This window comes from Gouania willdenowi, chromosome 17 (assembly GCF_900634775.1).
Source record: "Gouania willdenowi chromosome 17, fGouWil2.1, whole genome shotgun sequence".
Classification (NCBI taxonomy): Eukaryota; Metazoa; Chordata; class Actinopteri; order Blenniiformes; family Gobiesocidae; genus Gouania; species Gouania willdenowi.
In genome coordinates this window covers 13,791,221-13,816,394 of record NC_041060.1, presented here as the reverse complement: position 1 = coordinate 13,816,394, position 25,174 = coordinate 13,791,221, and the positions used below count along the sequence as shown (strand labels likewise).

General features: G+C 38.7%; 1 protein-coding gene across 1 annotated transcript in view; it reads left to right on the top strand.

Annotated features, from left to right (window-relative positions):
- Positions 1-20,033, top strand: part of LOC114479198 (low-density lipoprotein receptor-related protein 8-like) — a 117,939-nt gene extending 97,906 nt beyond the window's left edge. Inside the window, exons 11-18 of the mRNA XM_028472752.1 lie at positions 4,554-4,781; positions 5,316-5,434; positions 5,814-5,953; positions 9,726-9,867; positions 9,980-10,132; positions 12,335-12,613; positions 14,913-14,981; positions 17,651-20,033. Coding sequence (XP_028328553.1) covers positions 4,554-4,781; positions 5,316-5,434; positions 5,814-5,953; positions 9,726-9,867; positions 9,980-10,132; positions 12,335-12,613; positions 14,913-14,981; positions 17,651-17,991 — 1,471 coding nt within the window. The 3' untranslated portion in view covers positions 17,992-20,033. The remainder of the gene's footprint in view (positions 1-4,553; positions 4,782-5,315; positions 5,435-5,813; positions 5,954-9,725; positions 9,868-9,979; positions 10,133-12,334; positions 12,614-14,912; positions 14,982-17,650) is intronic.
- The last annotated feature ends 5,141 nt before the right edge of the window (positions 20,034-25,174 follow it).

Sequence of the window (25,174 nt, the reverse complement as noted above, 5' to 3'; positions counted from 1 at the left end):
TTTCTATAGTCCGTAGCTTCAAACCCACCTTAACCTCATTCTTTTTGAGTGGAAATTGCATGTTCTCCCTGAAGAGACAAAGGGTTTGCTGCAGGTACAAATCTTTGGTGGGCAGTCCATTTCTAGACACAGAGCCTGTCTGTTCGAAATCGCATACTAACGTATTACTCATACTAAGTCTGACTTTAAAATGACGATGTAGTGCGTTCACATTAGATAGTATGAAAAGATTGAGTATGCAACAAATATCCGAATGTATACTATATCGGGACATTCTTTAAGTATGCACGGTGGTTACACTAGTCATACTCAACCGCCCCATGATGCATTGCGAGCGGAAAGTGCTTCAAGCTAAAAGTCAAATAGCATCTCTTCTTGTCTTCCATTAGTTTTTAACACTCTTGGAAATAGGGCTCTTATTTTGAAGTTAACTGGAAGTTCAGTCAGTAGCACAATGGCGGGTCTCAGAAATTCTCTGAAATATCAGCATGAAATGTGTTTCCGTGAGTTTTATGGATTAAATGACCACATGTTGATATTCTACTTGGTCACTTTCTCACTTAAAATGCTTTCAGAAGTTTCAACGCTGGAGAATCAACGCTGATATTTAGCCTCAGTGTGCTTCAGGTTTTTGGTGTTTGTTCGAAATGCAGCTTAGGAAACTTTGAAATATACTTCAGTGGGAACGGTCACCATCTTAATCCTCCTAACCATACTTGTAGTATATAGTATATACTAGATATACATATACTATACTATACTAGTGTAGTGGATAGTACTTTAGTATATAATTTTGAATACAGCCTTATTGTTGCCTCTGCCTAGGAGCTTATATTTTTGCCTGTCTTTATTTATTTATTTATTTATTTATTTATTATATACAACAGCCCAACTCAAAAATTAAGGATTGGACTTGATGAAATTTTCTAGAAAACTTATTGGCTCATTGTATTTTGGTTGATTAACTCTTAAAAGCCATTAAGACGTGTATAAAAATCCATAAGAAACACAATACTGCCTCAGTATTATGAGAGAGAAAGAAAAAATCCCCTTTGCTATTCTATTTCACGCACACGTAATCCCCAGCGAGCTTTCAAATTGGAGCGCTCTGTTCTAATGACATTGATGTCAAGAGGGAAAAATCTTTCCTGTTGGGTGAAAAGCCTTCACCTCGCACCTCTGCCGGGGTCGAACCATTAGCGTGTGGGCCATGCCCAGTGTGGGACTGTGTCTATTCTGATAAGTGGCATTTGTGAGAAAGACACTCACCCCAGAATGAACCTGCTTTACTCAAAGCCCAAGGCTACAGGCTGTCGCTCCAATCCCAGCACCATTTTCCCAACTCTGTAGTCCATATTACAGCCCAGTGGAGGGTAGAGAACTACTTTATACATATTGGCAGCTTTGTCCTGTTTGGGCTCATTTGCAGCTTATGGGTGTCCACAAATTATTAAATCAATGTACTAAATGGACTTTTCTTGCTTACTTTACTCAAGGTTCTTTAAAATTGATTCCCCCATAGAGTAGTCATTTAGTGATGGAGATTAATTAGTGTGGAAATAAATAAATTAATTTAATTAAATTGCACAGATGCCTCAATAATTATCTCAGTGTTTTACATGATCAGCCACTATGACCAGCTTATTCACAATGATAAACACACAGAAAGCACACTTCTGAATTGCAGAAGTTTAGAACTTTAGCAATGTTATTTTTTGGCTGCAATCCTGCCTATTTTGAGAGCCTCCTTATACAGAGAAGGAAGTGATGCCGTCTTATCTAAAGAGCCAAATATTACCAGCTTTGTGTTTTGGTTGAATGTGTATTTTGTATTGTTTGAAAAAAACAATTGAATATATTACACCACATTGCCGAGTGTGTCTATCACACGTTAAAGACAGTGATTCATAAATGTAGAGGTAACACTTGTAATTTTATACTTAAGGCTGACATTAGGCTGTCATTATTATGACATGACACCTGTCATTACCATGAATAAGGTGTCATGAAGGCTGCTATTAAGTGTTGTTTGTTACCCTAACCCTACCTAACCCCGCTTGATCCCTTCACCTAACCCAAAGAATGCTAACATAGCTCCAATGGTGTTATAATTTAGCAAAAGATACTTAATGACAGCGTTCATGACACTTTATTCATGCTATTGACAGATAATGACAGCCTTATGTATAAAACTTCAAGGAAAGTGTTACCAATGTATCGAAGTTCATTTTTAGTGAGATGCAGTATGTGTGTGACTTTAAATTGAATTTATCGATATCTAGAATTGATAGAGCAGTTGTTGGACAAGCTTTCCTTCCATAGATCATCTGACAGTGGAACACCCTACTCTTCTGCTCATGCATCCTTATGATGACTGGTGCCTCAAAAGCATTGATTAAGTGAGTAATCAAATGTCTAGAATTGGCAGTGGAAGAGTATATCATTTTAAACTGTGGTTTCTGAGGTGTTCCCTATGAAATGTCTGATCTGTGAGTGAGGAAGGTGATATTTAGCTGGAGCAGAGGGAAAGATGCTGGAGATGTAAAGATCTCTAATACAATGTAGCCCGTTCTTTACTCCAAAAACACACCATCCATCATTCCTGGTTCAAACATGTTGGGGCGACCATGGCTCAGGTAGAGTGGGTTGTCCAGTAACCGAAGGGTTGGGGTTCAAATCCCGCTCTAACCAAGTCATTGTCGTTGTGTCCCTGGACAAGGCACTTTACCCACATTGCCTTGTATGAGTGAGTATGAATTGTGCATGAATGTTGGTGGTGGTCAGAGGGGCCGTAGGCGCGAAATGGCAGCCACGCTTCTGTCAGTCTGTCCTAGGGTAGCTGTGGCTACATTGTAGCTTACCACCACCGGTATGACTGTGTGAGTGACTGGTGTGAATGAATAATGGTTTCTGTAACGTGCTTTGAGTCTCCTCGAAGAAAGCGCTATATAAATCCAAGCCATTATTATTATTATGTGATTGTGTGCTTTTGGAGCATTAGCTGACAATCTTTTCGACATTACTAGGACTTCTTTTCATTATATTTCGTGCAATATTTTCAGATAATTTGTGAGTATAAAGTTATGGTTGAGATGAGCAATTTATGAGGAGGCTGTACTTTAGGAAAAAAAAAAACAATGCCAAGAGAGAAGTTTGTCAAACTGACATGGACTCAATTCTGACCCAGGATGTGACGACATCAGACCAGTCATTGTCAGGGAAACTAATTTGCCCTTAGATTAGCATTAGCAGCCCAGTAATGGTGTCTAAATACAGAGACTGAGTGTTTGTGTAGGTGGGCTTTAGAGATGTGAAAGGGTTTGTTTCCACAGACTAATGAAAGGACAACTGAATCATATTGTTTAACAAAGACAGCAGCAAATAAATGAGAATGTTTTTAAAAAGAATCTCAGGAGAATAACCATTTTAATATCACTGACGCGACCACTAATTGAAATACTTTATCCACCATATCCAAAATTCAACTTGAGTAAAAATGTTGTGGGTTTCTGGAAATGTTGAGCCCAAGAAAGGTGAAGTTCATTTTAAATAAATGGGTCAAACAATGGGTTTAGATGAAGGGGACAAAGCAAAGGACCTGGAGTCAGGATTATGGATTTATTTAAGTATTTGACAAGAGTGCTAAAAGACAAAAACCTGCTGGAGCTGCTAGGATCTCAGCAGGAGCCACGCTCAATTCTGATGTTCGCCCTTGGTCTGTTGTTTGTGTAACCCAAGGAGAAAGGTTGTAAAACCAAAGCGCCTAGAGCCATCTGCTGTTAAGGCTCACCTCCCTGATATGTCTGATGTGAACTTTATGACACACTATAAAGTAATTTGCAGCCACGGGATTTACCTGCAATTGAGGAAATACAGCTGCAGACACAACCAGGGACAAAGAGAAGAAATGCCATAATAATGGGGCATAAATGATTGTTTATGGGCATAAACTCACATTTTTTACAGTGATGTGTACACCTACACGGTCTACTAAATGATGTAATGTAGGTTAGAAGTAAACAGAAACAGATCAATAAATCCTCAGTTTACTGATGACCAAGACTTTCAACATTACCAAAGTTCCCACCCCAAATAACTGAGTTAGCTCTAATTCCTATTCCCTGCCTTACAGCGCACTGCAAATCAAAAGTTTGAGATTTGTGTGTATTAGTGAGAAAGCAGATACTGGACTGAGATGGATTATATTCAGGCAGTCAATAAAAGCCTCATTGAACCCAAATCATCTGAGTGTCTCAACTAAATAAGGCCTTTCAACCTAATCAAAGGCCTTTTGGGCGTTAGTAGACTGGACACCAACTTCTTAGTTATTTTCATGTGCTGAATAGAATCTCAGGAAGGTTTTAAATGCAATTGGCTCTTAATGAAGTCACCAAAGGTCACTGTGAATAAGTATTATCACAGTATTTACAAAAAATGGAGCTTCAGTGTGGATAAATAATTTAAAAAGAAAACTGTAAATATCATTGTTGATTTTGACTTTAAGGTAAAATTATTATACTACAACATTGCCACTATTGATTCCACTCTTGCAGTGCCTTCATCCACGAGGCCAGTGACCCCTCCCAGCAGGTGCTGCTTGTTGATTCGCCGCTGCAGACGCCCGTTGGCTTGGCTTTAGACTGGCTCCAGCACAACCTCTACTGGACAGACTCTGGGGACAAATCTATCTCTGTGGCCTCAGTGGACGGAACAAAGAGGCATGTCCTCATCAGCATAGACCTTAGCGAGCCCCGTGCCTTAGCGCTGGATCCCCACCACGGGTGAGTGGATATCTTTATTAAAGCAGAAAAAATAAGAATATTTGTTTTTAAATGCCGTAAAATATCAAAAGAACCGTTAGAGATCAGAAGTATTATATTTTTAAGGAATTTTTAACAAAACAAATTTTAAATTTCCATTGCTATGCAGATGATAGACAGCTTTATTTGTCAATGAAATCAGATGAAACCAGTTATTAAAATTCCAGGCCTGTCTTAAAGATATCAAATTCTGGATGAGCTGTAACTTTCTTCTTCTCAACCAGGATAAAGCTGAACTCCAGAGACAAATGTTCATGTTGATTTGTTGGGTCTTTTCTTAAGAATTTTATATTTTTACAACAGCTTCTAGATGACTATTGTTTTCATTTGTGCTATATAAATAAAGTTGAATTAAATTTAAAAAAATCCTCAGTGTCATGAAGTATGCTGAATTTATGCAAGAGCAACACAAACATACAAAAGAAAGAGAAATGTTACTGTTTTTTGTTATAAAGCTCAGGCACCAAACTCACACCTCGTCTGATTTTGTTTCAGCTTTATGTATTGGTCCGACTGGGGCACACGAGCCAAGATTGAGAAAGCTGGTATGAATGGAGTGGACCGTCAGGTGCTGGTGGCCAATAACATCGAGTGGCCCAACGGGATCACTTTAGGTGAGCTATGAGAAGCTGTATTTTACCTCCTGTTTGTTTGGTTTACACAGCAGACTGAGAGAGAGAGAGAGAGTATTCACCAACACATAGAGAAGGGTTTTTAAAACAGTGACAGATTGGACTTGTGCTTAATATGCTTAATAGCAGATATTTAAATGTTATTACGCTGATTCATGTCATGTTCAAAGAGTAGTTGTTGTGAATATTAATAGAATGACATGAATAAACTTGCTGTTGTTTAAGATTTTTAATCTAACGCTTTATAGTAAATCGATACTACTTAAAGGGATTTGTTTGGTCAAACAGGAAAAGCATCAACCACAAAGAAAATCAATGGCCACTGTGTTTGTGTGTGTGTGCGTGTGTGTGTGCTTCACAGATGTGGCCAACAAACGGCTGTACTGGGTGGATTCCAAACTTCACCTCATTGCCAGCGTGGACCTGAACGGCGCTCACCGTCGAACGCACATATCTTCTGCACAGACGTTGGGCCACCCCTACGCTCTGGCTGTGTTCGAGGTTTGTTGATTACCAAGGTTCCCAAAGTTGGGTACGGGTACCCCCAGGGGCACTCAAATTGTTATAGGGGATACGTGAATAGAAATTGAAAAAACAGCACAGCAACATTCGAAACTTGAATATAAATCAACCAGCAGTCAGGAGCCTCCATGCCTTTCCACAAATTATACATTCAGAACTTCGTCATGCAGCTTCAGACAGAGAAACTATTTAATCAAAAGGAGGAGTTAAAGATTCTTGCCGGTAGGGCAAAATAAAATTATATATAGATTTGTGCCAATCACAATGTGTGTAACATATACAATAATGCAAAAATGATTAGTAACATAATTGATAACGTTGACGGCAAAAATGTGCATCGTCGTCATTTTGTTCAGTCACTTTGTTTTATGGCATTGAAAATATTTGTATGTAGAATTTTTTATTATATAAAATATATATATCAACAGGATAGGTAAAATTCAGGGCAAAATTTCACAGTATTTATTGTATATGACATTACATTATTATGTTTTTTTTAAGTGTGCAGGAGTATGGGGGTTATGACCTCAGGTTAAATGTCTGAAGAGTTGCGGCACTGTGAACATTTTGGGAACCACTGGACTATTAGAATCTTATTGAATCCTTAGCCCTTGTGTTGCAGCATTCATTGAGGAATTGGGGCAGTTGCCTATGATTTCATTCAACCATCCACTTCTCACATGCTTCTACGTCTTTGCTATTAGCCTCTTGGGGGTCTGCAGTGTGACACAGTGTTTGAGCGTAATGAGTGTTGAATTCAATTTGTTGCACGCTCAGTTGGTGGTTGTCCTTGTGCATGCACTGTTTGTTTCCCTTGTGGGTTTGACTGTCTGAGCATACTAAACAGAAACGACTATTATGTGTAGAAAATAGCAATAGCGTAGCAATACAAACTCTTGAGCTTTTGGAAACCAGCCAACATGCCTGTTTGTTTAGAAAACTTAAAGGTAGGGTGGGTGATTTTTGAAAGCAAGCATGATTTTGAATGTAGCTTCCCCGACGGCCCTCTTCCCCCTCCCCTCTGTGCTCCATCTCACTCAAGTGCACGAGCACCAGCGCTCCAGAAGCAGACTTCAGCTTGTATTGTGTAGAAACTACGTCGTCTCATGTCTCATTCAGCAGTAAGTAAACACTAAATTTTATCATATATGTTAAAAAAACGTGACTAAAAACTCTTTTAAGTCCGTCACCGGTGACACACTTTGAGCGTGGGCTCATGCATGCGAGGGGTCGAGTACAAACAAAAAAACGAACCGTCTTTTTTCATTGGTCGAAGTTGTTTACAGGTTTACAGCTGACAGATTTTCTTTGTTCCTTTTTCAGAGTACATAAGATCTTAATTCCTTCAGGACATGAAGAAAACCAAACCAACCAAAAACTTAAAAAGTGTACCTGGCGAAAATTACCTACCCTACCTTTAAGCTTTTGTGCATGTATGTTTTTTTTTGCTTAGAAATTCTCTTAAAGTACATGCTGGTGTTATTCACACCAATGCAGCAATTCAACTTGTAGCATAATGCCATCACTAACAGTGGTTAAGGAAGCGGGCTTGTAATCGGAGGGTCACCGGTTCAAATCTCTCCAGGGCCATCACTGTGGGATGTTGAGCAAGTCCCTTAACCCCAATCCAGCTGCTTCCCGGGCACATGCAATTGGCAGCCCACTGCTACCCCTTGGGGTAAATGGGTAAAATGCAGAGAAGAATTTCAGTATTAAGTATACATTATTATTATTATTAGTCCGTACTGCAGAAACGGCTCTGCTTTGTGTGTAGTGAGTTGTCTTTTTTTGTTGTTGAATGTATCCACTTGGGTGCAAATTATTCTTGTGAACTGAGCAATCCAAAAACTTGCTCCAAATGCCCTTCTAAGTGGGAATCCAAACTGTGGTTTTAATTAGATTTGAAATGAGTGAAGAAGATGCCCTGCTGCTTCATCTCTGCAGCTTGACATGATGAGCAGTTGGACCAAAAGACTTTAAGCAGTGGTAAGGAATAAATAAAGTTAAAAAAAAAACAAATATAAATATATATATATATATATATATATATATATATATACACATCTGCTATTTTCTGTCATTTTCGTAAGTTTACAGGTTATTAATTAATTGGCAAAAAAAAAAAAAAACTCCCATTAAAACAAATTGTAACAGTGAACACAGCACCCTCTGCTGTTAGTCATTATAATACAAGGTTACTGTTTAAAAAATACTGACTCTGAGGGGTAATTCTGATGATTATGCTACTCCAAGTGGTTCCGCGTATGTATCCTCACTAGCATTATGCAGTTTGTAGTTTAATTTGTGTGTGTGTGCGTGCGTGTGTGTGTGTATATATATAGATGCAAGTGTAAGAAATATAGATTTATGTGCTCTGGAATATCATAGAATTGATCTGCAGTGGCTCTGGTCTCTGAACTGTTGTGACATCAAGGTGACCTTGTTCACTTTTACAATACTGCTGGCTCAGTTGTGCAGAAGCTCTCAGCAAGTGCTTGATGTAATGCACATCACATTACCATCCCCTCTAACCGTACACACAAACATTATTTTTTTTAGGTGTGTATCCATGCTGGAAATCTGTCTGCATTTTTCTCAGGAAACTAAATTTCACTTTCTGCATTTCTTTAAGCCTGACTGACTGATCCAAGCAATAAGAAGCCAATTAATAAAGAGAAGGCAGGGTTAGCTTTTCCCTAGTGGGTTGCTATTTTTGATCCAAATAGGATGTGTTTTAATCTTTTAAGCCCTGATGCTGCAATGACTACAAAAGCATGTGGCAGCAGTTGAAACCTGAAGATGGAAAGAAAAAAAAACCATTCAGTTCATTGAATCTTCTGCTACATTGTCAGTGAAAGTCATCACAATCCTGCTGTTTACTGTTGCAATGCTGAGTAAGCTGAGCAAAAACCTCTGAGTTACCAAAAAAGGTTTGTATAATGCATTCAGCCACTCATACAAATGGTTAATTAAAAATAAATAAACCGTTTAAATTCTATCTTCCAACATAAAAACAACGGAACTCAGAAGGATAATCTCTCACTTCTGATCCCTGTCCCAATGTTGCTACACCACAGCACTGACATTGCATATATACTGATACAATATCACAAACCTTTTGATGAGTGACACAAGGAAGATGGGAATACAAATTACAGGCATCGGCCCGTGCCTACCTTTAATTCCCTATCTAACTGGGGAGGCTCAGAACTCCCCGAAGGGTCTTATCTAGAAAAAAATGCCCAAAAATAACCCAAAAATGCCAACATAGCTCCAAAGGTGTTATAATTTAGCAAACAACACTTAATGACAGCTTAATGACAACTTATTTATGCTAATTGATATGTGATTACAGAATCTCTCCTGGTCCTGGTCACACTGCCCTAAGCAGGCCAGATACCATCTTGCACTGATAACATTTGCCAAGGTCTCTTCTCAGAGACCCTGTTGTTGTTATGCTTAGCGCTATCAGCAGCATACAAAACATTGAGAGCACAGAATAAGTACAGATTCCTTGGGACACACACACATGGAAACCTCTGAATCACAGACCGGTCTGCCTCTAAAACCCTTTGACCAAATAAACCCTGTGTTCGCTACTGACTAGTAAACCCAACAACTTCACTCCATCTCATTCCATTCAAAACTGCCACAACAGATAATGACAGTCTTGTGTATAAAACTTCAAGTAAAATGTTTCCCAACAATCTAACTGTTCTGTTTTCTTTGGTGTTTTTTGTTGTGTTTTAAGGACCGTATCTTCTGGACAGACAGAGACAAGGCAGCTGTGTTCATGGCCAACAGACTGACCGGCCGAGACATTCACGCTCTGGCCGAAAACCTCAACGACCCCCATGACATTGTCGTCTTCCACCAACTGCGACAGCCACAAGGTTGGTTTGTTGTGCACATGTGCGGTTCACTGAAAACCTGACAGTTCACTCCCCTTCATGTGTTACAGAGTGAGTGAGCACCACCGTAGAGTCTCTTTGTTTGTGTTTTCAGGTCCTGACAGTTGTAATCTGGGCGGTATGACTAACGGAGGGTGTGAGTACTTGTGTCTGAAGGCTCCACAGATCACTGAGCACTCACCTAAATACACGTGTGCCTGCCCTGACGGACAGGACCTGGGGCCAGACATGAGGAGCTGTGTGCCAGGTAAAAAAACAACCCTAAATTCATTTTAGGAACTCTAAATCTGAGGGTTGATATTAAGAGGACTTTATAAATGCTGTTTCACACAAGCAAAGCTTCTTCATAGAGGGCCTGATGTTATAAAACTCTATATTATTATTATTATTATTATATTAGTTTTTATTTATGTAATAAGCAAGTGATTTCAGGGTTCCCGCGGATCCTTAAAAACTCTTAAAAGACATTAAATTCAATAATCTAAGTATAAGGCCTTAATTGCCATTAAAATGTCTTAAATCAGTGTTTCAAATCTTACATTTTAACACATTCAAAATAAATGGTACCAGTTTTTTGTTTTTTTTTTAAATAGATTTTTTTTTATTTTATTATTATTTTTTGTTGTTTTAGATTCCTGACTATTTTTGTAGTCATCTTGTGTGTTTTTGGAGTGATTATGATTATTTTTGTTGGGTTTTTTGTGTATTTTACAGTCATTTTGTGTATTTTTGTGTGTTTACTTTGAAGGCCACCAGTCGCAAGTCTGCACTAGACACTAGAAAAACCTAACCCTTTGTAATTGATGTGGCATTTTTTTCCCTAATTGTGTTTACTGTAAAGTTGGGCTTGAATTTCTTTTCAAATGGCAATAAAAATTTCTTAAAAAGTCTTTAATTTAACTTGACTGAAGCTGTAGGAACCCTGGAGCGAGTGAAACTAAAACCAAGTCATGAAATAGCAAAAAAAAAAAGTGCTGCTTTTAAAAGGTATATTTCATTTATATTAGGGCAGGCACATTAATTGCAATTCATTAACTACAGAAAGTGAAGCTTTTATATATTTAGGGCTCCTCCCACTGACTGGCTGCAGTATAGGTCATAAACCCCGCCTCCTCAATGATTACAGATGGGATGTGGGTCAAACTGTAAAGTTAAGATACTCGTTGTCACATATGGTAATATGTAAGAAGCAGATCCTAGTGTGTGTGGGGATTGCAGCAGTTTTACGACCCTGCTTTACAACAGTGTAAAACCAGGAAGTAAAAAGGTACTGGGAGTTAACACGTGCTGAAAGTTGTATGCTAGGAGAGTGTGCAGTAATAAAGAAGTGTTGTAAAAGCAAACCTGCCTCGGTTCATCTTACATTCGTCACAAAATTTTTTTCCCAACCTAAACTCTGCTGCGATCATTAGTTATTTTCACCCTACATTGTGTTCAAGTGCTTATTTTTCTGTGAAGTGTGTTTTAAATAAATTATTTGAGGTTGAAAAATGAGATTTTACGTCATGTATGACGATGATTGACAGCCGCGGATCTTGCGTAGCTCTCTTTGTGAATAGCAGTTACGTCATTAAGAAAAGCCGAGACGCCATTTAACTAACCTCTGTGATCTGAACAAGCCGTTGGTAGAATTTCCAGCGGGAAAGATGCTTATGTTCTTGACTTAGCTGGGCAGAGTAAGTCATCAGGGCAGTACGCTAAATGGGTGGGGTGTGTTACCAGGGCTCCTCCCACCGGACCCTACTGTCAAATATGCAAGATGGATGTGCCCCTAAGCGCTGTATTTTGGCTTCAAGAATGTTGAATGGGAACAGCTCCTGTGCACGCCTACTGGCATTAACATTATCTAGCAATAACATTATAAGTTAGCAATAGCATTTGTTAACAGTAACATTGTCATTAGCTAGCTTTAACATAAACCTAGTGTTAGCATTGGCCTAACAATATCATTAGCCGAGCATTGGCACTAACCAAGCAATAGCATTAACCAAGCTTTAGCATTTACCTAATGTTAACATTAACCTAGCATTAGCATTAACCTAGCAATAGCATTAGCCTAACATTAGCACTAGTTTAGCCATAGCATTAACCTTCCAATAGCTTAACATTAGCAGTAAGGTTGAAATGGGTTGAAAAGGTTTAAAAATAATTTAAAAAAAATGGATATGCAGTATAAGTCAATGCAGTTTCACAAAAAATGTTATAACTCAAAAAGTTTAAAATTTACAAATTATAAAAGTATAAGCATAAATCTCAGGAACTTTTTGATCGCTTATTTGTCAAAATTGGACAAACGGTGTAGGAGTAGTTAACGACCAACGGAGAAAAAAAAACAGATAACAATAGTGAGGATGCAGGAGGCATCTACCTCTTTTTTAGAAGATTTCATTTTTTTTCTGGCAAACTTCATGCTTATCTGTGACTTATCACATTGTGCTTGTGTTCGCAGGAGCACCAAGAAACAACACGAGAGCAACACCCTCCCCTGACATTGGATATTCTCTCGATGAATCTGAAGACTTCCCTCAGCCATCTGGAGGTGTGTCGCAGGCAGACGCCGTCCCCAATCTGACCACAGCTCCCTCTGGTTCCCCCGAGACTCTCACACCGCTCGATATGCTCAAGTCCGTTTCATCCCAAGAGTCAAAGGCGATGGGCTCCCATTCCACTGCTACATCCCTGGTGGTCTCCACCACTCCTCCTGGGGACAGCAGCGTCTCACAGCACTGTGAGGAGATTCTCTCTGCTTATCTTTTTATGTCTTTATTGTTCTGTGAGGCCCACGATATGTTTTTATCTGATGATTGAAATTTGATAAACATTTATTGTTCCCTGCACACATACTAGGTGGGAAACATGACAGATTTCAGGGTTAGTATGTGTGAATTGACTCCAGATTTACCACTGACACATGGGCCTCATGCAGTCTTGCTTTAAAGGGGCCAGTATTATGAAAAAATCACTTTATAATGTTTTTCTACAGTGATATACATTAATTTACCCTCATTCAGAGGGCCAAAGTTGAAAAAGTTCTGTTTCCTCCTTCCCTTGCTATTCCACATTTTGCAAAAAGTCAGCTCCAAACGGGCGAGTTGGAATTTTCTCACGTTGTGACGTCACAACGTGGACACTCCTCCTCATGATAATCCTGGCTCCGCCTCCTTACATAAGAATGTGAGCTCCTCCCTCTCAAACTACCTCACAGGTGAAACAAGCATGGTGAAGGCAGAGTCCGAATTGTGACCGCTGGTGGCCCTGGTAGTCAGTGCTTGTCGCTCAGAGACTGTGCCCCATCCTCGATGTGACCAGGGGCATCTCTGGTGGCCCTTTGGCCGGGCTGGGTGCCTCGTCCCTGGGTAGAGTCCTGGCTGGCGAGACCTGGAAGTCTCTCCCATCGATTTTCCAAAAGTGTTCGGATCGGGCCGAATGAGGTATCAGTGGAAAAGGTCCATCTTCTCCCGTCTGGACTTAAACGCTTTTTAACGCGCCTCGCTCCTGCGCATATTCTCCGGTCCAGGCTCCTGACATGCCCACCGCACAAACATCAACTAAAAGCTGTCAATGAAGGTGGTCTGAAGCAAAATAGGCGGACTGGGCCATGATGTCATTATTTTTGGGCCGGAACATGGAGTTATCCTAATGCTTGTAAATATCATTGAAATCTGTGAAAATGATAAAGTGCACTTTTAATTTGAAATGCCTTCGTTGATATACAATTCAATTCAACTTTATTTATAGAGCGCAACTTACAACAAAAGTCATCTTAAAGCGCTATAAAAATATAAAATTTGTAATAAAAAGGAAAAACCCAATAAATCCACATGAACAATATAAGCGACAGTGGGAAGTAGTATCAATTCACTGGCGCCAAATATCATTTTTTTTTTTATTGCAACATACAAGACATGAAAAAAACAATATATATACAGTATACATGATACACAGAGATAATGCAGTACATACACAGTACAATGAGACAATAGGTGAGGAGTGAACATTTACAAATTTACACACACACAGGTGTCAGAGAGAGAGTGAGAACAGACGCGTGTAAACCAAGAGAAGCTTAATCAAGGTGAATTAATTCTATAGTCTGGAAGCGAAGTGATGGTTCGCTCGGAGCGGCAGTCAGCAGGGATCACAGCCCCCTCTGTGTGTGCTTATGGCGTAGAGGAGCTGACGGCAGCAGCAGCTGATCGGGACAGTATAGCTTTTTTGACTTATGCGCATGGGAGAATAGAGCCCTAATTCATCTGAGTTCGGATTGTGCCCGATGGAGGTCCTAAAAAGTCGGTGTTTCCCTCTACCAGGGGTAACCTGGGTCAATGTAAGTCAGTGAATATAGTCACACCTACTAATGCATATGCATGAAGGCCCCAAAATGGTCAGTTTTTAAGAGCCGTTATGAAAGTGACTTTTCAGAGGGCTGAAGCTCTGGAAAACAGGCGACTTTGGGAAAATAAACCTCAAATACTATGTTGTTGGGGTTCTTAGAATAATTGGATTGTTCCTTATTCAGTGATTGTTCTTACACTCGTCATGTTGCTAACAGCTTCACCTTTATACCAGTCGTGGTGTTAAAATTACAGATCTTTGAACCCCCACTGCTGCCGTCAGCTAGAGTTATTATGAGTAATGGATGGTACCCTCTCGCCTTGAAAATGTCATTGTTACCTCTGTACTTTGGTCTTTATGTGGGCGGCGTGCATGTATGTATGAAGCTGTTGTGTCTCTGCTGATGTAAAGCTGTACATGGGTAGGTGTGTAAGATAGAAGGCGTGCTGAAGGTCACAGGCATTGTGAAGGTTGTGCTATACACATAATGTATGTACGGTATATTCGCCTTCTTGTTTCCAGCCTCTTTAAGTGCCCCCCCCCCCCCCCCTTCTCTGATCGCCCACTGTCTGCCTCTCTTTGTCGCCCTCCTTTTCCAAACTTGCTAATGTGCTGCTTGTCGCCCCACTCTCGTTATCTCTCTGTCACTTTTGTTGTAACACCCCTCACTTGTTTCCATCTCTTCTTGACAGCGGGAGGAGAACATTTCCTGCTGGGAGAAAACCTGACAGTGGCTGTGTTGGGAGTGGTCATCCCCATTGGTAAGAAACCTGCAGCTTGCTTCATGTGTGTGTATCCATGTATGTCCAACCGTGCTGTCGCTATCATTAGCGATGCTTATATCTGGAGCCTCCTGAGAGAAACCCACCTCACAGCTCTCACACGCAGAGGTTTCCTGCGAGTAGTTTGTTGTGTGTCTGGTATCGCTGCTGCTCTACGTTTGTCATTGTTGACGTGTGTTCACTCATCTTGTAACAAAAAGACAGACAGCAGACTTTTTTGTGTGTGGTCAGAATATGTACATAATCTAAAATAGAGATGCCCGTGTTTGTTTTTAACTATACAGAATCTCATACTAAGCAAACACTGTGTAATATTGTCTATTAGTTATTAGGTTTGGAATAAAAATAAGAAAATATCCTGAAGTCATTTAGCATGCTGACTCGTTTTGGAGCATTTTAGTTCAAGGGCCAAATACGGACCAGTTCGATCACAAGTGGGCCACTGGTTTTTGGCGGGAATACAAACAATTTCAACATTAATGTGCCCACGTTTGCACTTCCAGTTATAAATTAGACAAAGTATAGAAGACATCAACATTATCTTAGCAATAAGTAACAGATGCATAAATGTCCTTTGATTTTTTTAAGCCAATTTTTATTTGATTTGGGAAGATTTTGTGGAATAATTTGAGACCAATTGCAGGATTTGAGAATAATTTAGAGTTCTTACAACTGAATTATTTGGTAATTTACCCAATGATTCATGTTGTCTGTCTTTTTCACTTTCTCCTGCGGGCCAAATTGGAAGGTCTGAAGGGCCAGACTTTGCCCTCGGGCCTTGAGTTTGACACATGATTTAGAGTGAGATTAGATATACAGTAAATACACTGCCAATGATGGAGATGATAGGGATTTTTTTAGTTGACTCATTTTTTTTTATTTTTTTTTTACTGGTTATCACAGGTTTGGATCCCCTGGGTTTATTTATTTATTAACTTAGATATTTCTAGTCCATTGTCCGGGCACTTAGTTTAAACTAGTTTGAGTCGAGTTTGTAATGCAGGAACTGGAGGAAAAAACAGGTTTCATAACAAAAGTTTCATTATTTTGTAATTTTTAAAGGTTTTTGTCTATTATGAGTCATTATATATATATATATATATATATATATATATATATACACACACACACACACACCTACTAGGGGTTAAGCCACAAATAACAAAATTGACAGAAAATAGCTCTATTTAGCTCCTAGATGGCTGCAATCTTGTGTGCCTCAGCAGTTTCCCAGAATGCAACATGTTTTTTTAGCCAACCCTTTCATACAAGAAGCACCTTCTTTCTATTTGGTATTTTATAGCAGGCAGTTTCTAAAAACATGCAGCACTGCGGCCCTTTAAATATGCTCTAATCTGAATTTATGATTCTTTTACACACTGATTTGCTTTTTATTTTGGATCAGGAAACGGAAACTTAATAACATGCAGTTAGATTATTAATGAGTGGGTTGAGGTCATTGAAGTGAGGTGCACCTAAAAAGTCTATTTTATGTTATATTTTTACTTCTAAATGTGATTAGTGTAAGGTACAGTATATCCCTCAGCTTTCCAGCTGGCACTTCTCAGTAGAGACAGTGTTTTAAGGAAGAATTGGCAACAGCTGTAACAAATATCAGAGCCAAAGGAGACGGATTCATCTGTTTCACTCAATCTTGTGTTCTTCTTATGTCCCTAAAAAGTTAGAATAATTAACTCTTAAAGAGGAAAATGGCTAAAACAAGGTGTGTAATAAATCAGTTAAAGGGCATTTGTCAGGCCCTTCAGAAAATAATGATGTTTTTAATTGTGAAATCTAACACTATTTGAACAAAGCTAGAGATTAATTTAACTTGACTGCTGATGTTTAAATGTAAAGGTTTATTGCAAAAACATGAGTACATTTATTAGATTAGAATTTTATTGGTCATTTCAGTGTTGAATTAACTTTGAGTACTTTTCCACATGCCTTTGTTGTAGTTTTTTTATGTTTTACCCTCATTTTGTGTGTTTTTGGTGTCAAATTGTGTGTTTTTGGTGTCAATTTGTGCATTTACTTTGGGGCCTAGTCCCCCAAAAGGTTGTTTAAGACTAATCGAGTCTGTGTGTATGTTAGAGCTGGGTGATATATCCAAATTGAAGATATATTTTGGCAATAAAGAAAATTACAATATCACCTATAATAATATTAATAATTTAACCTTTATTTAATTTTTTTGTGATCAAAATTTTTATTGAATTATTGTGGGGGAGGGGGGTACAGACATATCCAGAAAAGTAAATACTGACAGGATTCCATTGGTACAAAACATAAAGCAGGAAGGTAAATACATCAGATAAAGCTCAGTGATTGCCCGTTGTCTCTGGTCCAAGAGATGAACTTGGATGAAAAAGAGTTCGCATCAAAAAATTTAACCCAGAATTGGCTTGAGATTTATATTGTATATCGCCATTTTGAGAAAAATATCAAGATATGAGTTTTGGTCCATATCACCCAGCCCTAAATGAGTTGTGCACACAAACAGATTAGTCATGCCATTCAGGCTTCACACACACACCTCTGGCCCTTGCATGTCTGCACTGTGTCCCTCTCTGTGGAAACCATTTCATGTCATGAATAGGTTATTCCTCATTAACGTGTCCGTGTTGCTGTGTGTTAAACGCATGCAGTTCCTATCGTTGCTACAGTGGTGTTCGGCCTTGTCTGCGCTGGATTCTACCTGGTGTGGAGAAACTGGAGGCAGAATTCCACCAAGAGCATGAACTTTGACAACCCGGTCTACCGCAAAACCACGGGCGAGGGCGAGGAGGACGAGATCCACATTGGGCGGACTGACGGCATGGGCCACCACACGCACCATCACCCGTTTCCTCAGGGAGTGAGCATGGGCGTAGTGGGGGCAGGTGGGGGCACCTGTCCGCAGTTCATCGCCCTGCCTCTCGGGGGCAGCATGCCCGACCCGGGGACTCACTGGTACACGGAGCAACCGATGCTCACCACTGCAAAGTGACCCACACGGGTTCTTTTTGTAGAGAAGACGACCACACAGCTGCGCACACGCTCAGTGAAGTCAGGTGGCACTTGGACCCACTTTTGATTTGACTCACAACTTTATCAAGTGTTAAATTTACACACATGAAGATGGCCATTTTATATTTTTTTTCTTTCTTACAACATTTAAGTGCAGGTAAAGGATTTGTAATTTAGCCAGTAAATGCTAATATTTAGGTTGAGGATTATTAGAGTGCACTTTGCTCCTGCTTCTGAATGACAGATGGTAGTGATTGGATCCTCCGTTTTAATCTTTTACATCAATGAAGTGAGAGCATAGAGCAGTGGTGTCAAACTCATTTTAGTTCAGGGGCCAAATACGGAGCGGTGGGCCACAGATTTATTCAGAAAAACCAGTCATTTCAACATTGTGTCTTAGTTTACACTTCTACATATACATAAAATACAAAATATGTAAGAAACAGACCATATCCAAGTAATAACTGAATGATATCAGTCCCAACAAGATCTTTCCTAGATTTTGTGATCAAATTCTATTTAATTAAGGGAAAGATTTTGTAAGAATTTTGAGTTTTTTTCAACTGTTAAACTTTCAAAATGACTTCAATCATGCATTATAAGCACAGGGGAAACTGCGAGCCCCTGCAAACATTGTTGGGTTTCATTTACACAATGATTCATGTTCATTATTGGGGAGGGGGGTACATGCATATCCAGAAAAGTAAATACTGACAGGATTCCATTGGTACAAAACATGAAGCAGGAAGGTAAATACATCAGATAAAATTCAGTGATTGCCCATTGTCTCTGGTCCAAGAGATGAACTTGGATGAAAAAGAGTTCCATACTTCCATACAGTCACCGATCGAGCCTTGTTAAGACGTGCAGTCTTATGTTCGAGGTTGATAATATTGATCAGGCTTTATGATTCATGTTTTCTCTGTCATTTTCTCCTGTGCGACGAATTTGATGCTCCAACGGGCCATATTTGACCCCCGGGCCATGGGTTTGACACTTGTGGCATAGAGCATTGTTTAGGCTAGTGAGAGATTTCATTTGTCCTTGATTCCTTTTGGGTTCAGTGTCGTTATTATAGGCGTCTGTGCTACTCTGGGAGTTTGAAAGTGGGACATCCTCTGTGTTGATGGGACAATCTGTACAGATTCATGTTGGATTCACTCACAAATGTCGTTGTGTAGTTTACATTGAGTGGATTTATTTGTAATGTTTTCTTGGGTTTTGTGGTTGATGTTGAATGTTAGAAGCATTGCTCTCTGGTTCAGCAGCAAACCTTTCAGGGTGACTCGTCTCAGTCGTGTTAAACACAGTTGATTTCAAAGGTCATGTTTTTATTTAACTTCTATCTGCAAAGTGAAGCATTGTTTGCAGATGGGAGAAGAAGGAAAGGTGCAGTGTTAACGCTGCATTTTTTCACATTTCACTGGGACATTGTGAGGAAAGAAACAGCTTCAGGTGTTTATTCTTCATGGGGCTTGTTTAGATGTGTATATGGTTATAGGAAAGAAAGAATAAATTTAAAAAAAAGCAATAGAATGCAGCTTTTAACCAGCTGCTGAATGGAGGCTGACACAAAAAGACTGCAATTTATTCATGTTTTGTGACGAATGCACACATGAATACATAAAGGTGGGCTGCAGTGACAGCTGTCGTTCTACAGATGAGGACTTGAATACTGACTGCACTTCTAAGCAGTCAATGTTAGACTGTAACACCTCAGAGGGAAGAGAAAGACCCACAAAAGGGAAGACAGCTTACCCCAGTGTTTTTCAACCTTGGGGTCGTGGCCCCATGTGGGGTTGCCTGAAATGTCTAGTAGTTGATTAAAAATAATTAACTGAAATTTTTAAATTCCAAATTAAAACACCACACACAATCTCAAACAACTGTATTATATACTTTCACTTCCTGAAATATAATAATAGTTCCAATGAAATACAGTAATAAAATATGTATCTTCACTACAGTGCTACTCATAACACTATGTCACAAACATATAGAAGCCCATTCCCGCCAGTTAAAAAAAACAAACTACCGTAGTAAAAGCAAAATAATCATAAAAAAAATCTACTCATAATTGTGAGATACTAGTATCTCATAATTGAGATTCTAGTATCTCATAATTATCTCATAGTATCTCATTTCTGCTGAAACTCTGTCTATGTTCCCTTTGTGGGATGAATAAAGGTTATCTTTAACTTTATAATTATGACTTAATATTTCATAATTATAAGCATATTATAGTAGATTTTTTTATCATTATTTTACTTTTCAGAACTTTTTTTGTAACTCGTGTGAATGGGCTTCAATGTGTTTGTGATCTCATAATTATAACTTAAGATTTAAAAAAAAATAAGATTAGGATTTAAAGATAATTTAGATACTATCTCATAATTATTATTATGAGATACTATCTCATAATTATTATTATGAGGTACTATCTCATAATTATGACATAATATTTTATTATTTTACTTTTTATTTTTTAATGGCGGGAATGGGTTTCCACAAAAACATGATCAAAAAACTAATTCAAGGAAAAAAAGTCTCTTCAGACGCCAGAAATTTGTGATATTAAAATAGAGTCACGACCCCAAAAATGGTTGAGAACCACTGGCTTACCCCCGTCAGTGATTATTTCTTACTGGTCTAGCCCTATCGTTTACACTGGTCCTTCATTCATGAACCTTATACATCAGTGTGTGTGTTTTTTTTAAATGCATGTGTGTTACAGTTGGACCAACAAGGCCATATTTGAACTGTTTAGTATGCTATCTGTTGCACAACCCTCGCAGAATGCCTTCTGTATGTTGTATTTGCATGGAAGAAAACTGTGTGCGGGTGTTTGCGTGTGCGGGTGTGTGTGCCTGTGTGTGTGTGTGTGTGTGTGTGGGACACTTGAAAAGCTTTGGGGGTGCTTTTTTATCTATTGGTTTGTAAATATGTTTTCATAAAGTTTTTTGATAATGTATATGATGTAAAAGAAGAGCTGTAAATAAGATTTTAGATAAAAGTGTTGAGGTGTATATTAATTTATTTGTACAAAGGAGAGCACCGCATTCCCCGACTGTGAGAACTCACCAAAGTGGTTTTGTGTCGTTTCCTGCTGTGCTTGGTTTAGCATCCTTTTTATGTGCTTTGTTTCCTTCTAGAAACAAATTTCCCTAATTATTCTGTTTTTTTTTTTTTTTTTTTATCAAACAATTCCCAGGATTGATGTTTTTTAGGATAATTTATCTTTTATGTTAATTTGGGAGATTTGTGCCTTTTCTTGTCCACATTTCTTTCTTTTATTCCAATTATTTCATATAAAAAAACGTGGATCAGTTGAATGCTTTGATTCAATGATGAACTGTTGTAAAAAAAAACCAAACTGGTTGTACTTTTTGATTTTCTGTAATTGATTACCTTTGAATATCTCTATATATTGATATATAAAATCTGAAAGAAAATGTCTTCAAGTCTTTGCTGTTTGTATTTTTCTTCTTCTTCTGCACAGAGTTACGTCACTAATGTGTCATCGGGAATTTATTCTATGTCTGCCTGGGAGAGAGATTGTACCATTTTCCATGGGTGAGAAGTCATAAGTAATGAGAATAACACAAGCATTTACAGATATCAACAGTCGGTCCAAATGTTTGGGTGTGATCCAGATTATATCTTGATGAAACTTTTGAGGAACCAACTTGATATACAGTAACTGAGTCAAATTTAATAAAAATCTGTCAATTATGAACTGAAATATATGTTTTGGGGGAAAAAAATTGCCAGTGATGAGTCAATTTTTTTTTTTTAGTTTTAAAAACTCATCCAGAATCAATATTTTGATATAGATCCCCTCCAGAATGTAATGGAATCTTCCATTGCACAAGGTCTATCTTAGGTTAAAATTTTGTCAAGAGCCATTAAGGACTGACAAAATATTACCTCCATGGCAGAGGTAATTATGTAATGTAATTGAGCGGAAACTGCAGAGATTACGTTTCATCTAATATTCTGCATTATTGTCTTTAATTTGATGGTGTTAGCTTGTGTTAGCGCCTGTGGTGCATCAGCTTCATTAGATTGATAAATGTCAGTCAGTGTTTCAGGTACATCCACCAATGAAGTACTTTCTCTGCTGACAGAGACACTAGTAGATACATCCAGTCCATTTTCATTATTAAACCCAAACGATATAAATGTCTTCAAACTCAATGTTACTACACCACATGATGATGTTAGAATTTAGATGAGCTCAGTGATGTCTGAAGCAGACGATTGTGACACAGATGTTCACAAAGGCCAAGGTAAAAACACCTTTGTTTCATTGTAGTGTGAAGAAGGCTTCTCTGGGGTGATGAGGTCATGGTCACAAATTGAAAATGTCTTCAAGCCTGTATACTGTCTCATCCATACTGTGAGCACCTTACTCAATTTTTTGTATTATATTCCACTACAATCTGTGACACTTGACTGAGAGAGACCTCTTCCATCTTTCATCTTTCCATCTACCTGAGACTGTTAATAGCTGAGGGTCATTGAAATGAAATGGACAAACTGCTCTACTGAGAGAAATCCTTAGGGGACATGACATGGCTTTGTCTTTTCAGGGAGAAATCCATCCCCCCCCCCTTCCATATAGACATTGAGGCTGTGTTGGAAATCACATACTAACGTACTACTCGTACTAAGTTTGACGTCAAAATGAGTTTGTAGTGCGTTGCAATTCAATAATATGAAAAGAATGAGTACGCGAGAAACTTGGATGTATCGGGACATTTTTGATGTATGCACGGTGGGCACACTAGTCATACTCAACCACCCCAGGGGAGTATTATGAAAAATTCACTCTATAATGGTTTTGCTACAATGATATACGTCCCTTTAGCCTCATTCAGAGGGCCAAAGTTTCCTCCCTGCCTTGTTATTCCACATTTTGTAAAAAGTCAGCTCCAAACTGACGAGTTAGGTTTTCCCCGCTCGATGACGTCAGCGAGCAGAAACTCCTCCTCCTGACAATCCTGGCTCCTCCTCCCCTATATAAATATGTGAGCGCCTCCCTCTCAAACTCTTACAGGTAAAACAAACACTGCAGTTTGCAGTTGTCATATATGTAAAGCTACATACTCAAAATGTGTTCTCTGCATTTAACCTCTCCGTGAGGAGCAGTGGGCAGCCACGTTGTAGCACCCGGAGCGGTTCCATTTTTAGTACCCGTTATGATGATGATAGTAATAATAATAATAATAATGCATCAATTTTATATAGCGCTTTATCATAGATGCTCAAAGTTGCTTTACATAATTAAGGCATTATTCTTTCACTCCACACTTAGTGGTGGTGAGCTACTATTGTAGCCACAGCTGTCCTGGGGCAGACTGACGGAAGCGAGGCTGCCTTAGTGTGCTATCGGTCCCTCCGACCACCACCAACACTTACTCACACACTACATTCATACTAGGCAATGTGGGAGAGGTGCCTTGCCCAAAGACACAATGACAGATACCACTGGGGTGACTGCCACCCCACTGCGGCACCTGGAATTCTCAGTGGTCTCCCATCCAACTACTAAACAGGCCCAGACCTGCTTAGCCTCAGCATGAGTTTTATTGTAAGTGTGTGGATAGCAAACTGTTGTGTGGAGTCAGACACGCCTACTCATGAATATGCATAAGTAGGCCCCAAAACAGCCCATTTTTAAGAACTGCTCAGAAAGTCACTTTTCAGAGGACAAAGTTTGGGAAAATAAACCTCAAATGCTATGTTTTGGGGGTTCTTAGAACAAATGGAAATGGGTGAAAAATAGTATTATCACACCTTTAACACTTTTGTAAATAGTGTAAATTTGTTTTGAAGTTAATGGAAGTTTAGTCAGTAGCACAATGGCGGGTCTCTGAAAATCTCCGAAATGTCAGCATGAAATGTGTTTCGGTGACTTTTATTTGATATTCTACTTGGTCACTTTGTCGCTTAAAATACTTTCATAACTTTCAAAGGTGGAGATATTTAGCCTCAGTGTGCCTCAGGTTTTTGTCATCGTAGGTGTGAAATGGATCTTGGGAAGCTTGGACGTATACTTCTGTGGGAATGGTCAGCATCTGATTCCTAACCATACTAATAGTACACAGTAGATGGTATGTAGTCATTGAGTGTATAGTACGTTAGTATGTGTTTTTGAACACTGTCTAAGTCTTTTTCTCCTTATCTCAATTATATCTTCTTATATCAGGTGTGTGAAAGAGCCACATACGACCCAGTTGGATCTTAACTGGGTCAGACAAGAAAAATCTACGTGTTGTAAAGAAATAAGCATAATTGGAATTGTAATGTCCCAGTTTACTAACTATAAGCCACTTACAATATCCTGAATGTTAAGCAATTGGTCAGAATTACTTGAATTTGCAATGTAATTTACCTGAATTCTTTGTAAAAATTTGTGAGAATTTTCAAAGTTGTAATTCATTCTTACTTAAAATAATGCAGTACTGCAAGCCCTATTTTTTTTTTTTTTTTATTGTGGAGTTTTGTTGAATTTGGAATTTAAAGAGAGTTAAATATCTACAACTTATATGGTCTGCTCATGTTTTTTTGCTCTAATGTTTGATTTTGAACAAAGTCCTCCTTCAAGGCGGACTAGTTACTCTGATGGGTTGAATTTGACATGTGGGCTTTGACTTTGACATGCGTGTCTTAAGTGTTTGCAGTAAAACTGAAGCGAATCGATGCCCTGATGGATTCTCAGAGGGGGGAATGACCAACAAATACCATCCAAACAAATTTCCTTTCACACAGGAGTAAAGGTACATTTATTTTATAATAATTAAAAAAAAACAAAAAAACATTACTCATTATAAAAGAGATATGTGTTTAAATATCTGTTGTGCTATTATGTACTAAATTCTCATTGGTGAATGTAAGAATTCTGCCATCTGCTGGTGATGTTTGTCATTGCAGCAAATAGCAAATAAATGTCAAATATAAATCCAAATAAAAAACTCCCCAATTGTTCCCATTTTTAATAAGATTTATTTATGATGCTTTAAATAAACATCAAAATGTATCAGTCATAAACTACGTTGTGAACATTTCTCAAAATATGAACCTTTAGATATTTGTCCACAGTTTATTGTCGAAACAACGTCCTTCCATCCCAGGGAACACATCCGTCACCAGTCCATCGC